The sequence below is a fragment of the Balaenoptera borealis genome, assembly GCF_965194805.1.
Source record: "Balaenoptera borealis genome assembly, chromosome: 20".
Classification (NCBI taxonomy): domain Eukaryota; kingdom Metazoa; phylum Chordata; class Mammalia; order Artiodactyla; family Balaenopteridae; genus Balaenoptera; species Balaenoptera borealis.
This window is the reverse complement of record NC_138879.1, coordinates 57,627,823-57,644,735: the sequence shown is the minus strand read 5'-3', so window position 1 is coordinate 57,644,735 and position 16,913 is coordinate 57,627,823. Positions and strand designations below refer to the sequence as shown.

Genomic DNA, 16,913 nt, shown 5'->3' with positions numbered 1-16,913 from the left:
AAGAAAAAATATATAGAAAATATATATATTATATATATATCATTTCTGTGAGAAATTAATATGAAGGTATGTGCGTGAAAAAAGTCTGTACAGTAATAACATAAATCACAATGGTAAGCGGTGGATCTATTTGGGTGCTGGGATGCAAGATACGAGGGCAGGGATTTTTGCTTTTTCTCTGCTGTGACTCTCACACACAAAACAGTGCCTGGCACAAGGGGACATAAAATTTAAAATGTTACTGTTATTTTTACTTACTTATAGTTTCTCACTGATGTGCAATAAGCACTTTATTTTCATCATAATTTTTAAATGTTGCTTTTAAAAAGAATAATTCAATGGCAAAACAAAACGTTTTACAAATAGAAATGGAAATAATGCCACCTACCCCACAGGGTTGTACGGCTTAAATAATAATTTATGTAAATATGCTCTGTAAACTCTAAAGCACTGTATGAATATTAGAAATTAATTATTCTGCTAAGATCATACATTCCAGCATTAAATCATTTTCATATATGCTTTGGCTGGTAAGCCTTTCTCTCAGCAATTTCGCTTCCAGTATTTTGTCCTTTAAAAACAGAGGTGCGTGTGGCATTACTTGTAGAAGCAAAAAGTTGCAACCATAGAGGATTGAGAAAGTTGTGGCACATCCATAAAATGGAATCACTGTTAAAATTCATTCTGTAGAAATGCACTTACTGACATACACTCTTGACCTTTATTAAAAAAATTCATGTATGTGTAACATAAGTAAAATAATCCCCAATACAGCTTATTACAACAATATCTGTTATGTCAAATAGCCAAGAGTTGTGATGATAATTTTCTGATAATTCTTATCTTTCAACTTGTTAATTCATTCTACTTGAATTTATCCAGCTTCTTCCTTTTGGTCTCCCGTTTCACAAGATGTGATCAGTCAAGGCCATCTATAACATTTTATCTTCCAGTCGCTGAATTTTATGCATTGCATTCATCCTTGGAAGGCATTCCCGCTTTCAAGCTGCCCTATGGCTTTAAATGAAGCATGCATATGGTTTACAAAACATGGGTGTAATTCCTTTTTATATTGTCATGTTAGTGGTTTCTTACATATACATGAATCTCTTTATGCATTAGTCAGGACTTCATAAATCAGAAGCTAAACCTCATTTTCTCTCCTTAAAAGAAATGTAAGAACTGTTTTCCAACACTTTATTTTTCCTACTTTCACACAGAGAGATCACAGAAGCAGGGTACGAAGAAGAAATACTCAGAACTAAATGAATAACAGCTAAGAGAAATATTAAAAAAATGTGAACTGTTATTTGAATCCTTTTATAAACGTGACGGAAGGACATTTTCTCCCTATAGAACTCTATCAGAAGCTGGAGAACGTTCGTGCACACCAACCACACATCTGCATTCTTTCAGTTGAACACCAGCTCCCTTAAAAAGGCAGGAAGGGACTTCCTTCCTTGGCGGCCCAGTGGTTAAGACTCTGTGCTTCCAATGCAGGGGGCGTAGGTTCGATGCCTGGTCGGGGAACTAAGATCCTACATGCTGCGGGGCGCGGATAAAAAAAAGCAGGAAGCGCTTCCTTTTTGCCAAGGGCTATTTCTTTCTTTATCTGCTGTTCAAAAACTCAGGCAAATTCTTGTGGCCTCGTGCTCTTCGTTCTGCTTACACTAAAGAAAAGCGCTAATGAAAACCGCCTCACGTTCCCCTATTTTAATTTTATGAGACTGCTTAACAACACTAGAACTAAAATATTTCCAACGTTATTTAGAAAATACTGTAATTTAAGAAGCTAATTGATACCATAATAACCATGAAATTCGACAGCGGTGGAAATCATTGAGATTTTTTAAGTATTACAAGGCTTCCCAGTGAAATCACAGTCCAAGGCAAGTGGGAGGAAGCAATGTGATGAATACAGTAAGATGAGGAAGTTATTCATGCGTCCAACAGCACTGACGAAGGGCAGACGCCACGCCCAACGCTGCTGCAGGGGGTGTGCGAGCGTTCCAGAAGAAGAGCAGGACGGCTGTGTGCGTGAGAGGTGGGCCAGGCGAGGAAACCAGCCTACGGAGGCAACGAACAGAAGCGACAGGCACTGCCACTTGTCAGCACAGAAAGAACCCCACCAGTTTAAAACCGACAGAACCCGGGCTTCCCTGGTGGTGCAGTGGTTGAGAATCTGCCTGCCAATGCAGGGGACACGGGTTCGAGCCCTGGTCTGGGAAGATCCCACATGCCGCGGAGCAACTGGGCCCGTGAGCCACAACTGCTGAGCCTGCGCGTCTGGAGCCTGTGCTCCCAACGAGAGGCCCGCGCACCGCGATGAAGAGTGGCCCCCGCTCACCACAACTAGAGAAAGCCCTCGCACAGAAACGAAGACCCAACACAGACATAAATAAATAAATAAATAAGTAAATTAAAAAAAAAAAAAAAAAAACCGACACAACCCAACTCACCCCCTGCAGCAAACGTACTTCCTACAGACTGCGAACTAACACAGCCATCTAAGCTCATTTAAACTTCTAAAATTTCTAAAACCTTGGTTTATGTTCAGCTTCCACAAATTTCTGCCTAAATGTAAATCATTTATTTCCTCCAGATATTTCTTTGCTACAACTGAAGGGTTTTTCCCCGTGATGAATTCTTGAACCACCTTCTTCTTTCCGGTGGTGGTGGGAGCGGGAGGCAGGCAGCTCCAACTCAAGGCCATTCTGTATTATCTTTTATAATACTTGGGGATTTCTGAACCATTTGATGCTTATTAGTTTCTTGTTGTTTTCTGAGTCTCCACACTTTTGTCTGGAGCCTCTATTTAAAATTCGTGTAATTGAAACAGAAGACAGCAGTTAATATCCCAAGGATAAGTGCGGTTCTTCAATTTTTAAAAGGAGCCTGAAAACTAGAATGTTTTCCTGGCTTAATCTTACGACCCAGATTTATAATTATATAAAAGTAATAATTTAAAAAATATTTTGAAACCTAGACCCCAAAATAGCCACATAAATCCATTTTCCTTGTACTGCTTTTTATTCCAATTTTCATTAAAAACATGTTCATTGTGAAACCATGATCATTCTCTTAGCCAGGGAATATGGGAGGGCAGCAAAGGGTAGGATCCACTTGGAAGAGATGGAATCATGGTTTACAGGAGGGACAGAGGAGCAGGGCTGTTTGAACCTCACTGTAAGACTGTTTTGATGTTTAAAACTGTAACAGAAAATTAACTTTATTTGAAATAGATTGATCCTTCTCCAAAAAGCTGATAACACATTGTAAAAAACACAATGATTTTAGGCATTACCGAATGAAAACGCTCATGTTTTACAGACTACCAACTCACGCATCCACTCAGCCAAGCTGTTTTCCTGCTGGTAACTTGAATTCCAGTTTTAAAACCGTGCCAACTCCTCTTGGGTGTTCTGGTGATGAAAATGACTTTCTTTACGTTTTAGCCAAGACTTTTCCACCACAGTATCTTATGAGAAAGCCACAAGGCTGGGGCACCCCACAATGACCAGGCGGGGGGAAAAAAACTATTTTAGAGAATCACTTTGATGTTTAAAATAATACATAATAGGGAGGGGAAGATGCATTAAAAATAATGTGCTAATTAATTTTTTGATATATTCTGATTCCACATACCAAGTTTACTGAATACTGAAATTTTATTTTATTTTATTTTTTTAAGCTGGATATGCTTGTTTAAAATACACTGTTTTGCATAGTGGTGGTTTAAAACGCAAACAAGTCAAACCAAAGAAAGAACAGCACATAATAATGTAAGCTCAGGGGAATGTACCTGAAGTGAGTAAGAGGAGAAAGTCTGACGGCCCTAAAACACTTCCTAACCCCAAATCCTAGTCATTTGAGGAAGATACTCTAACGCTCTCTCCCCTGAAATATTTGAAAACTTTTCACCTCAAAAGAAAAGACAAATTGATTCTGTGCCCCAGACCTTGTAGGACACAGGTTCACAGGACCTTCCCAGCTACAGGTGCAATTTTGGAAGGTTTTTTTTTTTTTTAATGTGACAATAGCATCACCTAAGAAGTAACAAAATCGTGATCCAGCTGAAAGGTGACACACTGACCTGATTGATGGAGTTGGCAGCGCAGGAAGCCAGGCCAGTTCCGACAAAAGTCAGCAGGAAGCAGGGCCAGTCAAAAGGTGCTGGGGCCAAGGCAAATCCGGCTGAGGTGGTGCTGACCACGAGGGCTGCAACACAGAAACAGAGCAGAGCTTGTCACCACACAGGGCCAGACGGTAACGGCCAAGCAAGCCCCCTCCATATGAAACAATCCACTACAGCAACACGACCTGTAGCCTGATCTTTCATTAAAAAAAAAGTTTTACAAAACATTTTTCTGATTATAAAAACTATATGTGTTCACTATAGAAAAATGCCAATTTTTCCTTCAACTTCATTACACTCAAGAGTGAAAAATAAGATAGGTATTTCAGATCCAGTCATTCACTTATTCATTCAACAAACATTTACTGCACGCCTAACCCATGACCAGTACCGTGCTGGACATCAGGCATTGTTCTGAGCAGGTCAGGCTCTTTTTTGCCTCAAGGTCCTTGTACTTTTTGCTCCCCCTGCCTCTTCCTATGACTGGATCCTTCTCGTCCTTCGGATCTTGTCTTAAATATCACGTCTTAGGGAGAACGTCCCTGACCGTCTCACGTGCGGGAGGCCCTCCCCCGGTACATCACCCTTCAATTTCCTTCCCGGTACTTGTCACACTCCAGCTCCTCCCTGGAATATAAGCCCGAGGAGGCAGGAGCCCTAGCCATACCTACCTAGCAAGAGATGCGCAAAACTCAAGCAGCACCCTCCTTTGCGGAGGCTTGTCCCTCCTTCCAGACATCACAACATCAACCGCTAAGCCTCACAACAGGCCGTGTTCTAGGATCAGTCATCTTGTTTTGCACAACTCAGTAGCCCTGCACATGGGTTCAGTGGCTCCTCACGTGTCGCCCCGTGTGTGGCGACAAGCCAGGACTGGGAGAAGTCCTCAACACCCAGGCTCCTTCCCAGCGGTACCCGAAGAACAAAGGGTCCATGGTGTCAATGCGGGAATTCGAAGGAAAACAGACAGCAGGGTTCACCCTTTCAAAGTGGAACTCAGTAAATTGCTTCTCTCCATAGAGTAAATCAGTTGAAATAATTCTTGACTCAATTTTGAGACCTTGAATCTTAGACCAAAAGTAGACTACTGGGCTTCCCTGGTGGCTCAGTGGTTAAGGATCTGCCTGCCAACGCAGGGCACACGGGTTCGAGCCCTGGACTGGGAAGATCCCACATGCCACGGAGTGGCTAAGCCCATGCGCCACAGCTACTGAGACTGTGCTCTAGAGCCCATGAGCCACAACTACTGAGCCCGTGTGCCTAGAGCCCGTGCTCCACAACAAGAGAAGCCACCGCAGTGAGAAGCCCGTGCACCGCAACAAAGAGTAGCCCCCGCTCGCCACAACTAGAGAAAGCCTGCGCGCAGCAACGAAGACCCAATGCAGCCAAAAGTAAATAAATAAATAAATAAATAATTTTTTTTAAAGAGTAGACTACTTATAAACATCTATGGTAGTTAAAAGAGTGTAGAAAATCCATGATAACTTTCTCAATATATAATTAGTAAAATCCAGAGTCACCAAAATAAAAAACAACTTTAGATGTCTCTAAATATCCAGGTCAATATTTTGTATTATGATTTATAAATAAGTTTTAAAAATCAATTACCACCATAGTGGAAAAGAAAGCAACACAGTCACTGAACTGTCAAGCTAAAAATACTGTAAAAAGAAAATTCACTTTGTTTAAAATTGAAAAGGATATGTAGACACACAAAAGCAGTGTTTTTCTTTTTATTTGCCCCCAGAGCATGACTGGGTAATGGACAATAAACACAAAAGCAAATCAAATTTTTGACTGATGGGTCAAGTGGTAAGTTGAGAAGAGACAGAAAGCAGTTTACAAAAAAATGACAGAGAGAAAAGGACAATGTTTTAGTAAGACTTAGCAATGATTAAATTTACAAAATGGAAATATTGCCTCATTTAAAAATATACAAATTGTAAATGGTTAATACACATAAAAAAATGTATATATTTTTTTATAATACAGGGGCCATTATTACTACAGAGGAAGAAATCTGAATTTTGTAACACATTTCTTAAAAAAAGATCAAAAGCTAACAAAGAATGTATTTATACTTACTTCATCAAAGCAATTAAAGAAAGAGAAAGGAAAAGAAAATTGATAAATTGTAAAACTGACGAAAGCAATACTCTCACACAGCACTGCCACAACGGTAATTAAACTGTTCATTGATTTCCTGGGATTCATTACATGGAATCATTTTGCAACACCAGGATCTCATTAACAGTGAATGTAATATATTCTTTCATTCACAGCACTTGAAATTATATTTTATTTGGTAATCTCATATTGTCCCTTCACAAATAAACATAAAATCAATGTTGCCAATGAAGTGTGACCCATCCAACAGAGGCCCAGAAGCGCTGTCCCGCAGGCCCAGGGGTGACTCTGGAGGTCCAAGGAAGAGGGATACCCCTACGCCGAAGCACGCACTCCCACCTGCCCCCCGCTCGCGGGTGGAGGTCCAGCCCAGTCGCAATCACCGCCATGCAGAGACTCAGCGGCCACCTAGGGAGGTGCATGGTGACAAAGGCAGCCCTGACACCCAGCACAGCTGCAGCTCTACCCATGACTCTTTTCGGAACCATCAGGCTGGACCTAAGAGTGGTCAGGGCCACGTCCTCCCAGATGCCGTCGTTGACAAGGAATGACCAGATGCGGTCTCTGGTCTGCCTGCCTCCTCCAGGGAGAAGCTCTCTATAATTAAAAACAAGTTGTTAGATTTTCAAACGGTCGCAAGCAGGCACACCCTGGCTGGCCCAGAAAAAAGCAAGCCTCCCCGTGTGAGCTACCCGAGGACCACATGGCAAAGAAGCCCAGGCGGCCGGTAGGAGCAGAGTGGTCCGGGGACCTCAGATGCAGAGATGCGAAGGTATGAATTCTGCCAGCGGCCCCCAAGCCCCAGGGGGGAAGCATGGCCCCGGCCCACAGTGATTTCAGCCCAGGGGAACCCTGAGTGGAGGATCCGGCCAGGCCACACTTGGACTTCTGACCTTTAGGAACTACGAAATAAGAACCTTGTGCTGTTTTAACCTGCAAAGTCTGTGGTAACATGGTTTGCAGTAAGAGAAAACGTGTGATACTGTAACGAGGGTGGCATTTAAGGAAGACTAGACTTCAGGACACAGAGGACTGACCGGAGTGGAGGAAAGCTCGCTCAGGAACCATGGAAAGGTCACTGCAGGGAACCGGCTGGGCAGGGACAGGACCTGGCAAGGGTGGCAACGGTGCAAACACAGGTGGAGTGAGGGATCTTAAGGCAGTGACACGGGCCTTCAATATGGAATAAGCCGAATGGGTACAGCAGAGGAGCGAAACGCAATTCAGTGACTCCAAGAATAATAAAGCCCTAAAAGGTCAGAGGGAACTTAGGGTCAGCTAGTCTCATCTCTGTCCTGATGGAGGAATGGACACTATCCCTGGATCTGGCGACAGGAAGCGGTTTCTGCCCGGACAGCCCTGCACAGAAGGGCTCCAGCTGTGGGACAGGTCTCTCTCTCTCTCTCTCTCCCAGACCAAGTCAGGACGACTCCCTCGAAACAGCTCCCTCTGGATATAACTCTTGTCTCTGGAGCAACACCGAGTTAACCTCTCTTAGTACAACCTTCAATCATGCAAATGCCACTACCCACAGCCTCTGTCTCTCCAGGCGTACTGTCCACGGGACCAGCCACGCGGGGCCTCCAGGCTCCTGTCCACACTGAGTGACACCTTTTAGAGAAACACTACTTTCTAGTATAACAAAAGCACTCAGCACAGTGCCTGGCAAGTAATAAGGGCTTTAATAAGCAGTGCTCTTGGTAATTATTAAAATGTGCTTCAAGATGATGTGTTTTTCCAGCCACTATGCTTAGACTTAATATTTCAAAGCGGTGTCTTAAGGAACTCTGAGAAACAGTAAAACACTTCACACAAGCTCCACGCGCCTCTGTCTTAGAACGTCCAGGGGAGTGCCTGGAGTGCAGTCCTTAAGAAATGTGGATTAACCATGATAGTGATAAAAACAAGACTTACATTTGTGAAGCACTTTGCAATGCCAAAGTGCCTTTACATTTATTTAAGTCCCGGAAACACTGCACTTCAAAGCAGGGTGTGGGTACCTACCTCAGGGTTATGGAAGAAAACTTGAGAACTTTCACTTATATTTGACTTCTTAACTCTCTCTTTTAAAACACACACTTTGTGTATCTTAAAATGAATATAATACATAGGTGTAAGAGTACATGAATTTTACTTACAAGTAACTTAACTATACATTTTTGTTATATATGACATATTTATATACAATAGCATAAATATTTTATAAATATACACACGTGCACTTAAAACTTTTTTACTGATAAAGTACACGACTAACAAACTTTGCAGAAGCTTGCTCTAAAATAAACAGCAAGGCAAGCATTGGTGGGTATTATGTCTGATTTTATACACAGAGATCCAGGCGTCAACCAGCGGCAGTGAACTCAATCTACCGTCTAACCCAGAGTCATACGCTTTATGCATAATATTTGGCTCTCTGCTTTATGGGATGTACTGTAGCAAGTACTCCAAAGACTCATTTTCAGAAGAAAATTCCACTAAAGGAAGGGAAGATATACACACGCACCACCCAGCTGATTACAAAACCACCACCAGGCCAGCAGGGCTCGCAGGACACCGCATCCCTGCGCATAACCCACGATGCTCCTGCAGCACGGGTCTCAAGGGGAATGGCCACAGGTCCCAGAGGAGGGAGCCCCACGCTGAGGGCGCCCCCCTGCACGTGCTGGGTGCGAGCGTAGCCAGGCTCCCCACTCCAGCTCACAGTGTGCTTTCCAGAGCAGCCAGGAACCACTGAAGGGTTTCGCCTTTTCCAATAAGCAATAGGTTTTCTTGGAGCACCAGCTTTACCAGGAATGATTTTTTTTTTTTTTGGTGAAGGCTCAACACTCTGAGAACTGCATAGTGGAGGCGCTTTCTTTTCTGAGATCGTCAGTTAGAAATAACTCTAACAATTATATTAAAACATTGGTCATCTACATCCTGCTTTATCTCTGTCTTTCAAGGCCTTGCTATTTTTCAGCCCTGGGCCCAAAAGAATTAAGTGAAAAACAAAACTCCAATAAGTCAATTTGGATAATTATCAACTCTGATAAAAGATCTGCTCAAAAGATTGAAACCACTGGCTAAATGAGAGTTTGAGATTCTCTATAGATTTCAAATTATCCTTGTGATCTATTACATCTCATTATCCTTGATAGCAGATGCTATGCAATATTATAACCCAAATCCTACAAGCCTGTGATGAATCTCTTGAAAGCTCTTTTATGTACAAAGCTGCCCAAGAACAGGCAGTTAATGAATTTGTATGTGGTTTTGTTCACCGGTGGCTCCAAGCAATGGAATGTTTTTGTTAGCAGATCTCAAAGCTCAAAATTATACAACTTAATTAAGAGGCAAGAATTAAGTTTTTTCTGATTTTCAAATGAGCATGTATTTTTACTTGATAGCTGTACTTCATGATTTCTTCCTCTCTCTTCATTTCTGTTAACACCATAAGCTTCAAATGGTTCAATTTCTAATTTAAGTGAGTTTTTTAGCCTTCACAGCTTGGCCCTGTTCCGTGAACCTCCTGACGGTTATGTTACCCACACACGTACGGAGGAAGGTGGCAATTTTTATGCTTATTGTTATGTTCAGATGAAAAGTCAACTGATGAGAGACAGGGTATTTTTTTCTCAGTCACATTAAAGCCTGCCAATCAGGGGGTAACTGATTACAAACCATAACCACTTCTGGTTAAAAGATAAACACTTTTTAGTGGAGATTTTTAATAACACAGCTGCAAAACTAAGAACTTGCCGGGCCTTCCAGTTTTCCCCTTTCTTTTTTTCATACTCAGTGACCAGAGCTGGTCTTAAAAATCCTAAAACCAAATTAAAACTCCTAACTTCAAATTTCCTGAGCAACACTGCTACCAAAATGAAACATTTAAGTACAGTCCCCAGGACGCGTTGGCTTTGCACTCACAGCATTCAGAAAAGGGAGATGAAATTGCTATCAGGTCAGTGTAAATAAACATAAATAAAAGCTGTCTATATCCAAGTTAACTATGCAACACCGAGTGAGACCCTAAGAGTGTTCTTTCAATCACAGTTTTTCCTTGAACCATCAAAGATTTTCTACTTTGTCATCCTATTTTTAGTTTTCCTTTTCAAAAAAGAAATTTTTCTTTTCAATATACTTAATAACCAACACTTTACAACCTTTGTAACTAACTAAAAAACGTTTCCATAAAACTGATGCTTATCAAGCTTTTAAGAAGTAAAAACACTTCTTTTGAAAACTGAGCTTGGCAAGAAGAAACTGTTAGTTGAGCACTTTTCATTAAAATAATGAAGATTTTTCTCAGTTTCGTATCAATGACAACAGGTGAAGGTGACACTATACAAAGCAGACAGAGGAAATCTAGTGGCCCCAGGTCATCTAGTTAAGGTACAATACTTTTCAGTCACCACTAAACATTTCAACTATTATATCACAGTAAAATAATTATTTATAATTAAAAGGCTAAGCTGTTCCAAATTCTACAAATGGTGGCAACAGAGTTCATTACAGTTTTCTTTTTTTCCCATCGAGCTTCTGTTTTTTGAGCACCTATTATGGGCAGGGCAGGAGCGAGGCCCTGGCAATGCAACAAGCCAGGAAGATGGATGTGGTCCCAGGTCTCTTGGTGCCCACAGGCTGGTGAAGATTCAGACAAGCCAACAGGCATGACCACAGAGCGTGGGAGCATGTCAGAGGGTGCAGTCACGGACGAACGCTGTGAGGGACGTGAAGGGCTCCCGACCAAGTGCCCGCTCACACTGAGGTCAGAGGTGTGACCGAAGGCTGAGGAGGAGCTGGCCTGCGAACGGGGAAGCGGGGAGACGTGACTGCGAGAGGCAGAGCGACAGCAAGGACAAGGCCGCAGGGTGAGGGAGCGCCAGACAGACCGACCCTCCTCCCCTGCACCCGTGTGAATACAGATAAAAAGCGGGCCCCTGTATTTTTTTTAGCAAATCACTGATATGTTAGCACTCCTCTTTTCATTCTTAACTTCCCAATTCACTATCCACCCGCTTAAGATATAAAAAAATAATGCTATTTTTTTAGCAAAAACTATTTTTAGTACTTAGAGATAACCTTGTAACATTCTTTTAAATTCACTTCTGTAAGTTTTTCATTCCTTAATGTCAATAAATGAGATGCTACCATGTTTTGCTTTGAACTGGAAACCAAGCCCTTGATAATACCCCAAAATGCTAATTAGGCACCTGGGCATTTCTGACCTGCAGGGCTGGGAAGCAATCGTCTTGTCCCCTCCAGAGATGCAGTAACCCGCCCTCCACAGACGAGGGAGGCCTGCTTGCGTTTGCAGAGTCTAAGAGGACTCCCAGGTGCCACGGTGATGGAGCCGTCCACTGATGGGGCTGGGCTGGGGTGGGGTCAGGGGAACAGGCAGAGGGGAGAAGAGGCAATGACAGGTGAGAATTCAGATGAATTCGGTTAGCAGGAAGTTGCTGAGTTCCCACTTGACGAGAACTAAAGCTCTATTTTTTTTTGAAATGGAAAGCAAGGTAGTTTGCTGAGAATGAAGATGAGGTGGTAGAGAGGGTGCTGAATGAGTTCTCCAGGTAAGAAGAGTTCCTCAAATATGTTCTGGGGACCATGCCTACCAGGGCCCTCTGTTAAAATACAGATTCCTAGGCCCCATCCCAGACCTTGAGGGAAGGGGTTTATGGAGATGAGGCCTAGAAATCTGCATTATAACAAGCGATTCGAGTTTCAGAACCACTGAAAATAGTGAAGTCCCCTAAGTCGATGATGGAATTTGGGGTGAGGAAGAAAACTTAGCAGGATGCAAAAGCCTTCAGTGACTGGTAAATGCAACAAAGAAAGGAAAGAGGAAATTCCATGGGACCACCTGGCTCGTTCCCTTGTTTAGCTCAAGTTTCACTGTCAACCTACACTTTTCAAGGTAGTCTTGGGCTAGGTGGCCTTCCTCACTGCACAGTCCAGGGCTGACAACTCCCCAGCACAAACTAGGAGTCTCAAATGTGTATCTGATTATCAAGACGACAGGGAAAGACTGCCGACAGATGGCTACACGTCCACAACCACCACTGGGGAAGTGCATGTTGGGGTGGCAAAGCAGTCTTCATTTAAACACGTTACATGTGAAGTGCACGTGTGGTGTAGTCCCAGAGCGGACCTAGGGGTGCTGTTCTATTTTCTTTGGAAAACCGGGGGTGGAGAGGTGGGCAGCCCTGCATCCTCTTCCTGGGAGGGGACGCTGCATAATGAGACAGCCTGGGGGGCGCTGTGAGAATACAGAGAAGCTGGATACCGACAGAGCTGACTAGGCTGGACTTCAGATGCTTTGGCTTCTTAAATGATAGAGGTAAGAATTCTTTACAACCTCCCTTTTAGCTGGAGAAGCCATGCTGTACAGTCCTGGCCAATGAGATATAAGGAGACATTCCTATCAAAAGCTTCCCTTCCCAAGTAAAAAGGCAGCACGATTTGAGGGATCTTAGTTCCCTAACCAGGAATCGAACCCGCACCCTTGGCAGTGAAAGGGCAGAATCCTAACCACTGGACCACCAGGGAATTCCCTAAAGAGGCCAAGTCTCATAAGGAGGCTTCTGCTTTTCTACACCATCCCCTTTCTTCATTCTTTCTGCCTGGAATATAATATGATGATGGGGGAGTGGCAACTATCTTGTGGTCTTGAGGATAAAAGCCACAAGCTAATGATGACAGAGCAAAAAACAAGGGCCAGCTATGTAGACAACATCCTCGAGCACTAGCTCTGGGCTCCTAATTTCAGACTCAAGAGAGTAATAAACCTCTCTTGAGGTTTATTACAAGAGAGTAATAAACGCTTTATTTGCTTAAGTCACCGTTCTCCAAGTTTTCAGTTACATGGAGCTGAGCCCATTCTCAACTCATAGCTTTTTCTCCTTCTCTTCTTTAAAGTCATCAATGTTTTTTTGAGAATGATTATCATCCACATGAAATTTATCTCTACATTCTTCGAGCATCTACCACACCTCTTCCACTTAAAATCAATCCAAATAACATCAAACTGAATTTAAAACAATTATATCAATAGAAAACAGAATAGCCGAGATAAATGCATTTTTCATCTAACTTAGAACACTGGCTGAGGCATCTACGTGGCCCACTCCTACCAGAAACCAAATGAAATGATGGAATAAAAATGAAAATTGGAGAAAAACCTACATCAGCAATAAATTAGGTAAAGAGAGGATACTAAAACCCTCAAGAAATGTTTGTTAAATACAGTGCAGATGAGATGAAATTGAAGACAGCTGCCGAGAGCTGACTTATTACTTTCACTATTTGAATAGCAGAAAATTAGACTACCTTAATACCAAGTGGGAAGAAAATGGATAAGTATGGGAAATAAAGGCTATCTGACGGGACCCTGTCTCCCTGGCTGGTGTGGAGGGTGAGGGGCCAGAAGCAGAGGCCAGGGTGGACCACGGCGACACGGACCCACGTTATGCAACGGCAGGACTGTCTGGAGGCAGCTGCATCACAGCTGGAGGGAGAGAAGAGCAGTCACACCAGAGAGAAGCAGGGCCTGGCCCTGACGTACTCCTCACCGAGCCGAGGCAGAGATGAATCTGAGGACCTTAACCCGAAGAGCAAGCCCCGCACCAACACTGCCCCTGCACGGCGGGTATGCCCGGCAGGCGGGGGCACCGGGGCCAAAGCTGGGCACAGACTCACTGTGTGCCGAGCGTGGAAGCGGACGGCACGAGAAACCAGACTTGCGAAAAAGCAGGATGCTGGCTCTGTGGTTTCAAAAACACGTTGGAAAAACCTTTTCAGAGAAAAAGTTCCCTTGCTGGTTGCCTCTGTGTCTCCTTTGGGCCACAGGAATGTTTCACCAGTAATGGAAACTGAGAGCCTCTATCCTCAAGCTTAAAAATGCAAGAGAAGTCCAACAACACCATGTCAAACTGGGTGGTATGTTATCATGTGCTTTTGTATCTTAAGACAACACTACTTATTAAAAAAGAAGGTCATCAAAAACAGGATAAGCATAGGGACACAAAAAGATATGCACAGAATCAGAATTTTTTAAAAAGTACAGAAAGCATTCACATTATGATCTTACTTTTGTTTAAAAAGCAAAAATAGGGGCTTCCCTGGTGGCGCAGTGGTTGAGAATCTGCCTGCCAATGCAGGGGACAAGGGTTCGAGCCCTGGTCTGGGAAGATCCCACATGCCGCAGAGCAACTAGGCCCGTGAGCCACAACTACTGAGCCTGCGCGTCTGGAGCGTGGGCTCCGCTACAAGAGAGGCCACGATAGTGAGAGGCCCGTGCATCGCGATGAAGAGTGGCCCCCCTCGCACAGAAACGAAGACCCAACACAGCCAAAAATAAATAAATAATAAATAAATTTAAAAAAAAAAAAAAAAGCAAAAATATCTGAATGGCATGTATAGAAAAACATTCTAGAATACACCAAAATCATCAAAATGGTTATTATTTTGAGAGGGTAGACTTACAAGGAGATTCCATTCGTCTCATTTTTGCTTATCTATATTTTCTATTTGTTCTAAAAGTAAACACTTACTAATAAAAATACTGCTTTAACATTTAACAAGCATATAAATATTAAGGTATTTATTTCAAAATATACGTTAAAATTTTAAAAATTAAAATTCTACTCAACTAATATTTTTATGAAAATGAGAAAAATCCTTTATGCAGTATCCGAGAGCTGATGATTACAGTATGTTGACTTTTAGAAACTACAGACAATCTAAAATAAATTGTATCCTCTATTCTTGGGTTCTTTTTTTTTTTCCTTTTAATAAAAAGCATCATTCTAGGTTCTAGGGGAAAAAAATCTATACACTGACAGACTGTAGTTTATATCAGTTCCATGGACAGCCTAATCTATTTGCTCCAATAAACGATCTATTTCAGCGTTCTGGTCTCAGAAAATGTGTTGTAGCTTTTCAGCACAGACATTATTCAGGAAAAAATTTCTGCTTTTTATTGACACATATTAAGTATAAACTCAGCTGAGTCACCAAAGCTTCTTATGATCCTAATCCAAATAAAATTTCTTCACCCCAGTGTGGTCCTTGCAACAAACTCCAAAAACGTATTGTAAATAGCTCAGCTGGCAAGAGAAACTCAAGGGAGACATATTATTACTTCTTTATAAACTCAGTCTTACTTCCTTGCACAGAAAACAAAATCTTTAAATGGCATTATCTCCTGCAAACTTTGGCCCAGATCCTGGCATAAATGCCAGAGCATCATCCCACTGCCACCCTCCTATCCTGCAAAGGAAATGTGAGGACGTCACTGCGTGGCTCTTCACTTCGTCCACACTTGGTTATCCTCGGCATATCACAGCTATAAACAGAAGGAGGCAAAGAAAGGAAGACTAGTTCTCTAAAAGTGATCACTGACTCCCAGGTATTTCTGTCTCCGCCATCATTAGCTATAAACGAATTGCCCGAGATGTTAAGAGTCCAAAAGAAATCAATTTATAGATACCAGGGATTTTCTTTTAAAAAAAAAAAAAAAAATCCTGCTGACTCCAAGATGTGTGAATTCAAGTAATAAAATAAACAGGGAGGTAAGAGGTCAAACAAGAGGGTCGGGGTCACCCAAAGGGTGCTGCCTCTTTAAATGGAATAAGCAGAAGGAAATGACTTTAATTCAATTAGCTCCTCCAGAAGCCTGGGGCATGGAATATATAAAATGCTAGAGGAGTTTACTGCCCAGGGCTTTTCCATGTGTGGCTGCAGGGGGGGCTGCTGCCCGCCGCTCCCTCCGTGTACCTCGCCTGTGCACATCTCTCCTGTGTGGTCCACAGCCCCCCAGCTGGCTGCTCCCGTGCCAGTGGTGGCAAGGGCTGCTCTGGCTCACGGGAAGGGAGGGGCGAGCTCTCCCACATCCTCCAGGCCACTGGGGCTGGGCCCGGCCCTCTGCCTGTGCAACCCTTCCTTCACTTTCTCGAAGGGTGGTCCAGGACCACCTGCATCACAGCATCTGCACGCGTGCCGAAATGCAGAGCTCTGGGTCCGGTCCCAGGCCTCTGGGAGTTGATCTCTGGGGACAGCAGAAGCCCCGTTTGAACACACGTGCCACATATGCTCCTTAGCAAATTGACACCTGGGGACCGGTAAGTCAACATGCAACATACATAGAGCACAACATGTACCATTAAAGAAGGGATTTAGTCATTGCTTTAGATTTCAGACACCATGTTTTAAATATCAAACCCTGCATCTGGAATGCCTATTCAGATATGCAACACTATAAGGTACAGAAAAGGAAAAACAATACAACATCTGGCATGAAGGGAAGGAAAATGTGCCCCCAGCCCCCCAAATTGATCCTAAACCAGTTGTCATCCTTTCCTATCTGTCCCTAAAGAAATAAGCATTATGAAAACAAACTTTAAGACATTATTTTAAATTAAGTATTTAAAGTACCTCATTTGAGACTCTAAGAAGAAACACTGATAATTAGTTCCTGACTGAGCAGTCCATCAACGCTGACTTCCTAACCGCCAAATAAAATAACTTCATAGCCAGGCATCTTAGGAGACCTCTACCATTTAAGTGTTGGTCATTTCCTTTATGGACTGGCTTTCTTTTGGCTTCCGTGACCAAGCCACTTCCTCTGACCATTTATTTCCTTGCAGACTCCATTATACACTCTGCCCAA

At 42.9% G+C, this 16,913-nt stretch overlaps 1 protein-coding gene across 2 annotated transcripts in view; it reads right to left on the bottom strand.

The window, feature by feature from the left end:
* The window catches only part of COX10 (cytochrome c oxidase assembly factor heme A:farnesyltransferase COX10), a 109,075-nt gene that overhangs the window by 84,381 nt on the left and 7,781 nt on the right, over window positions 1–16,913 (bottom strand). For both annotated transcript variants that reach the window (XM_082373366.1, XM_082373367.1), the window contains exon 4: window positions 4,094–4,218. In XM_082373366.1, coding sequence (XP_082229492.1) covers window positions 4,094–4,218 — 125 coding nt within the window. The remainder of the gene's footprint in view (window positions 1–4,093; window positions 4,219–16,913) is intronic.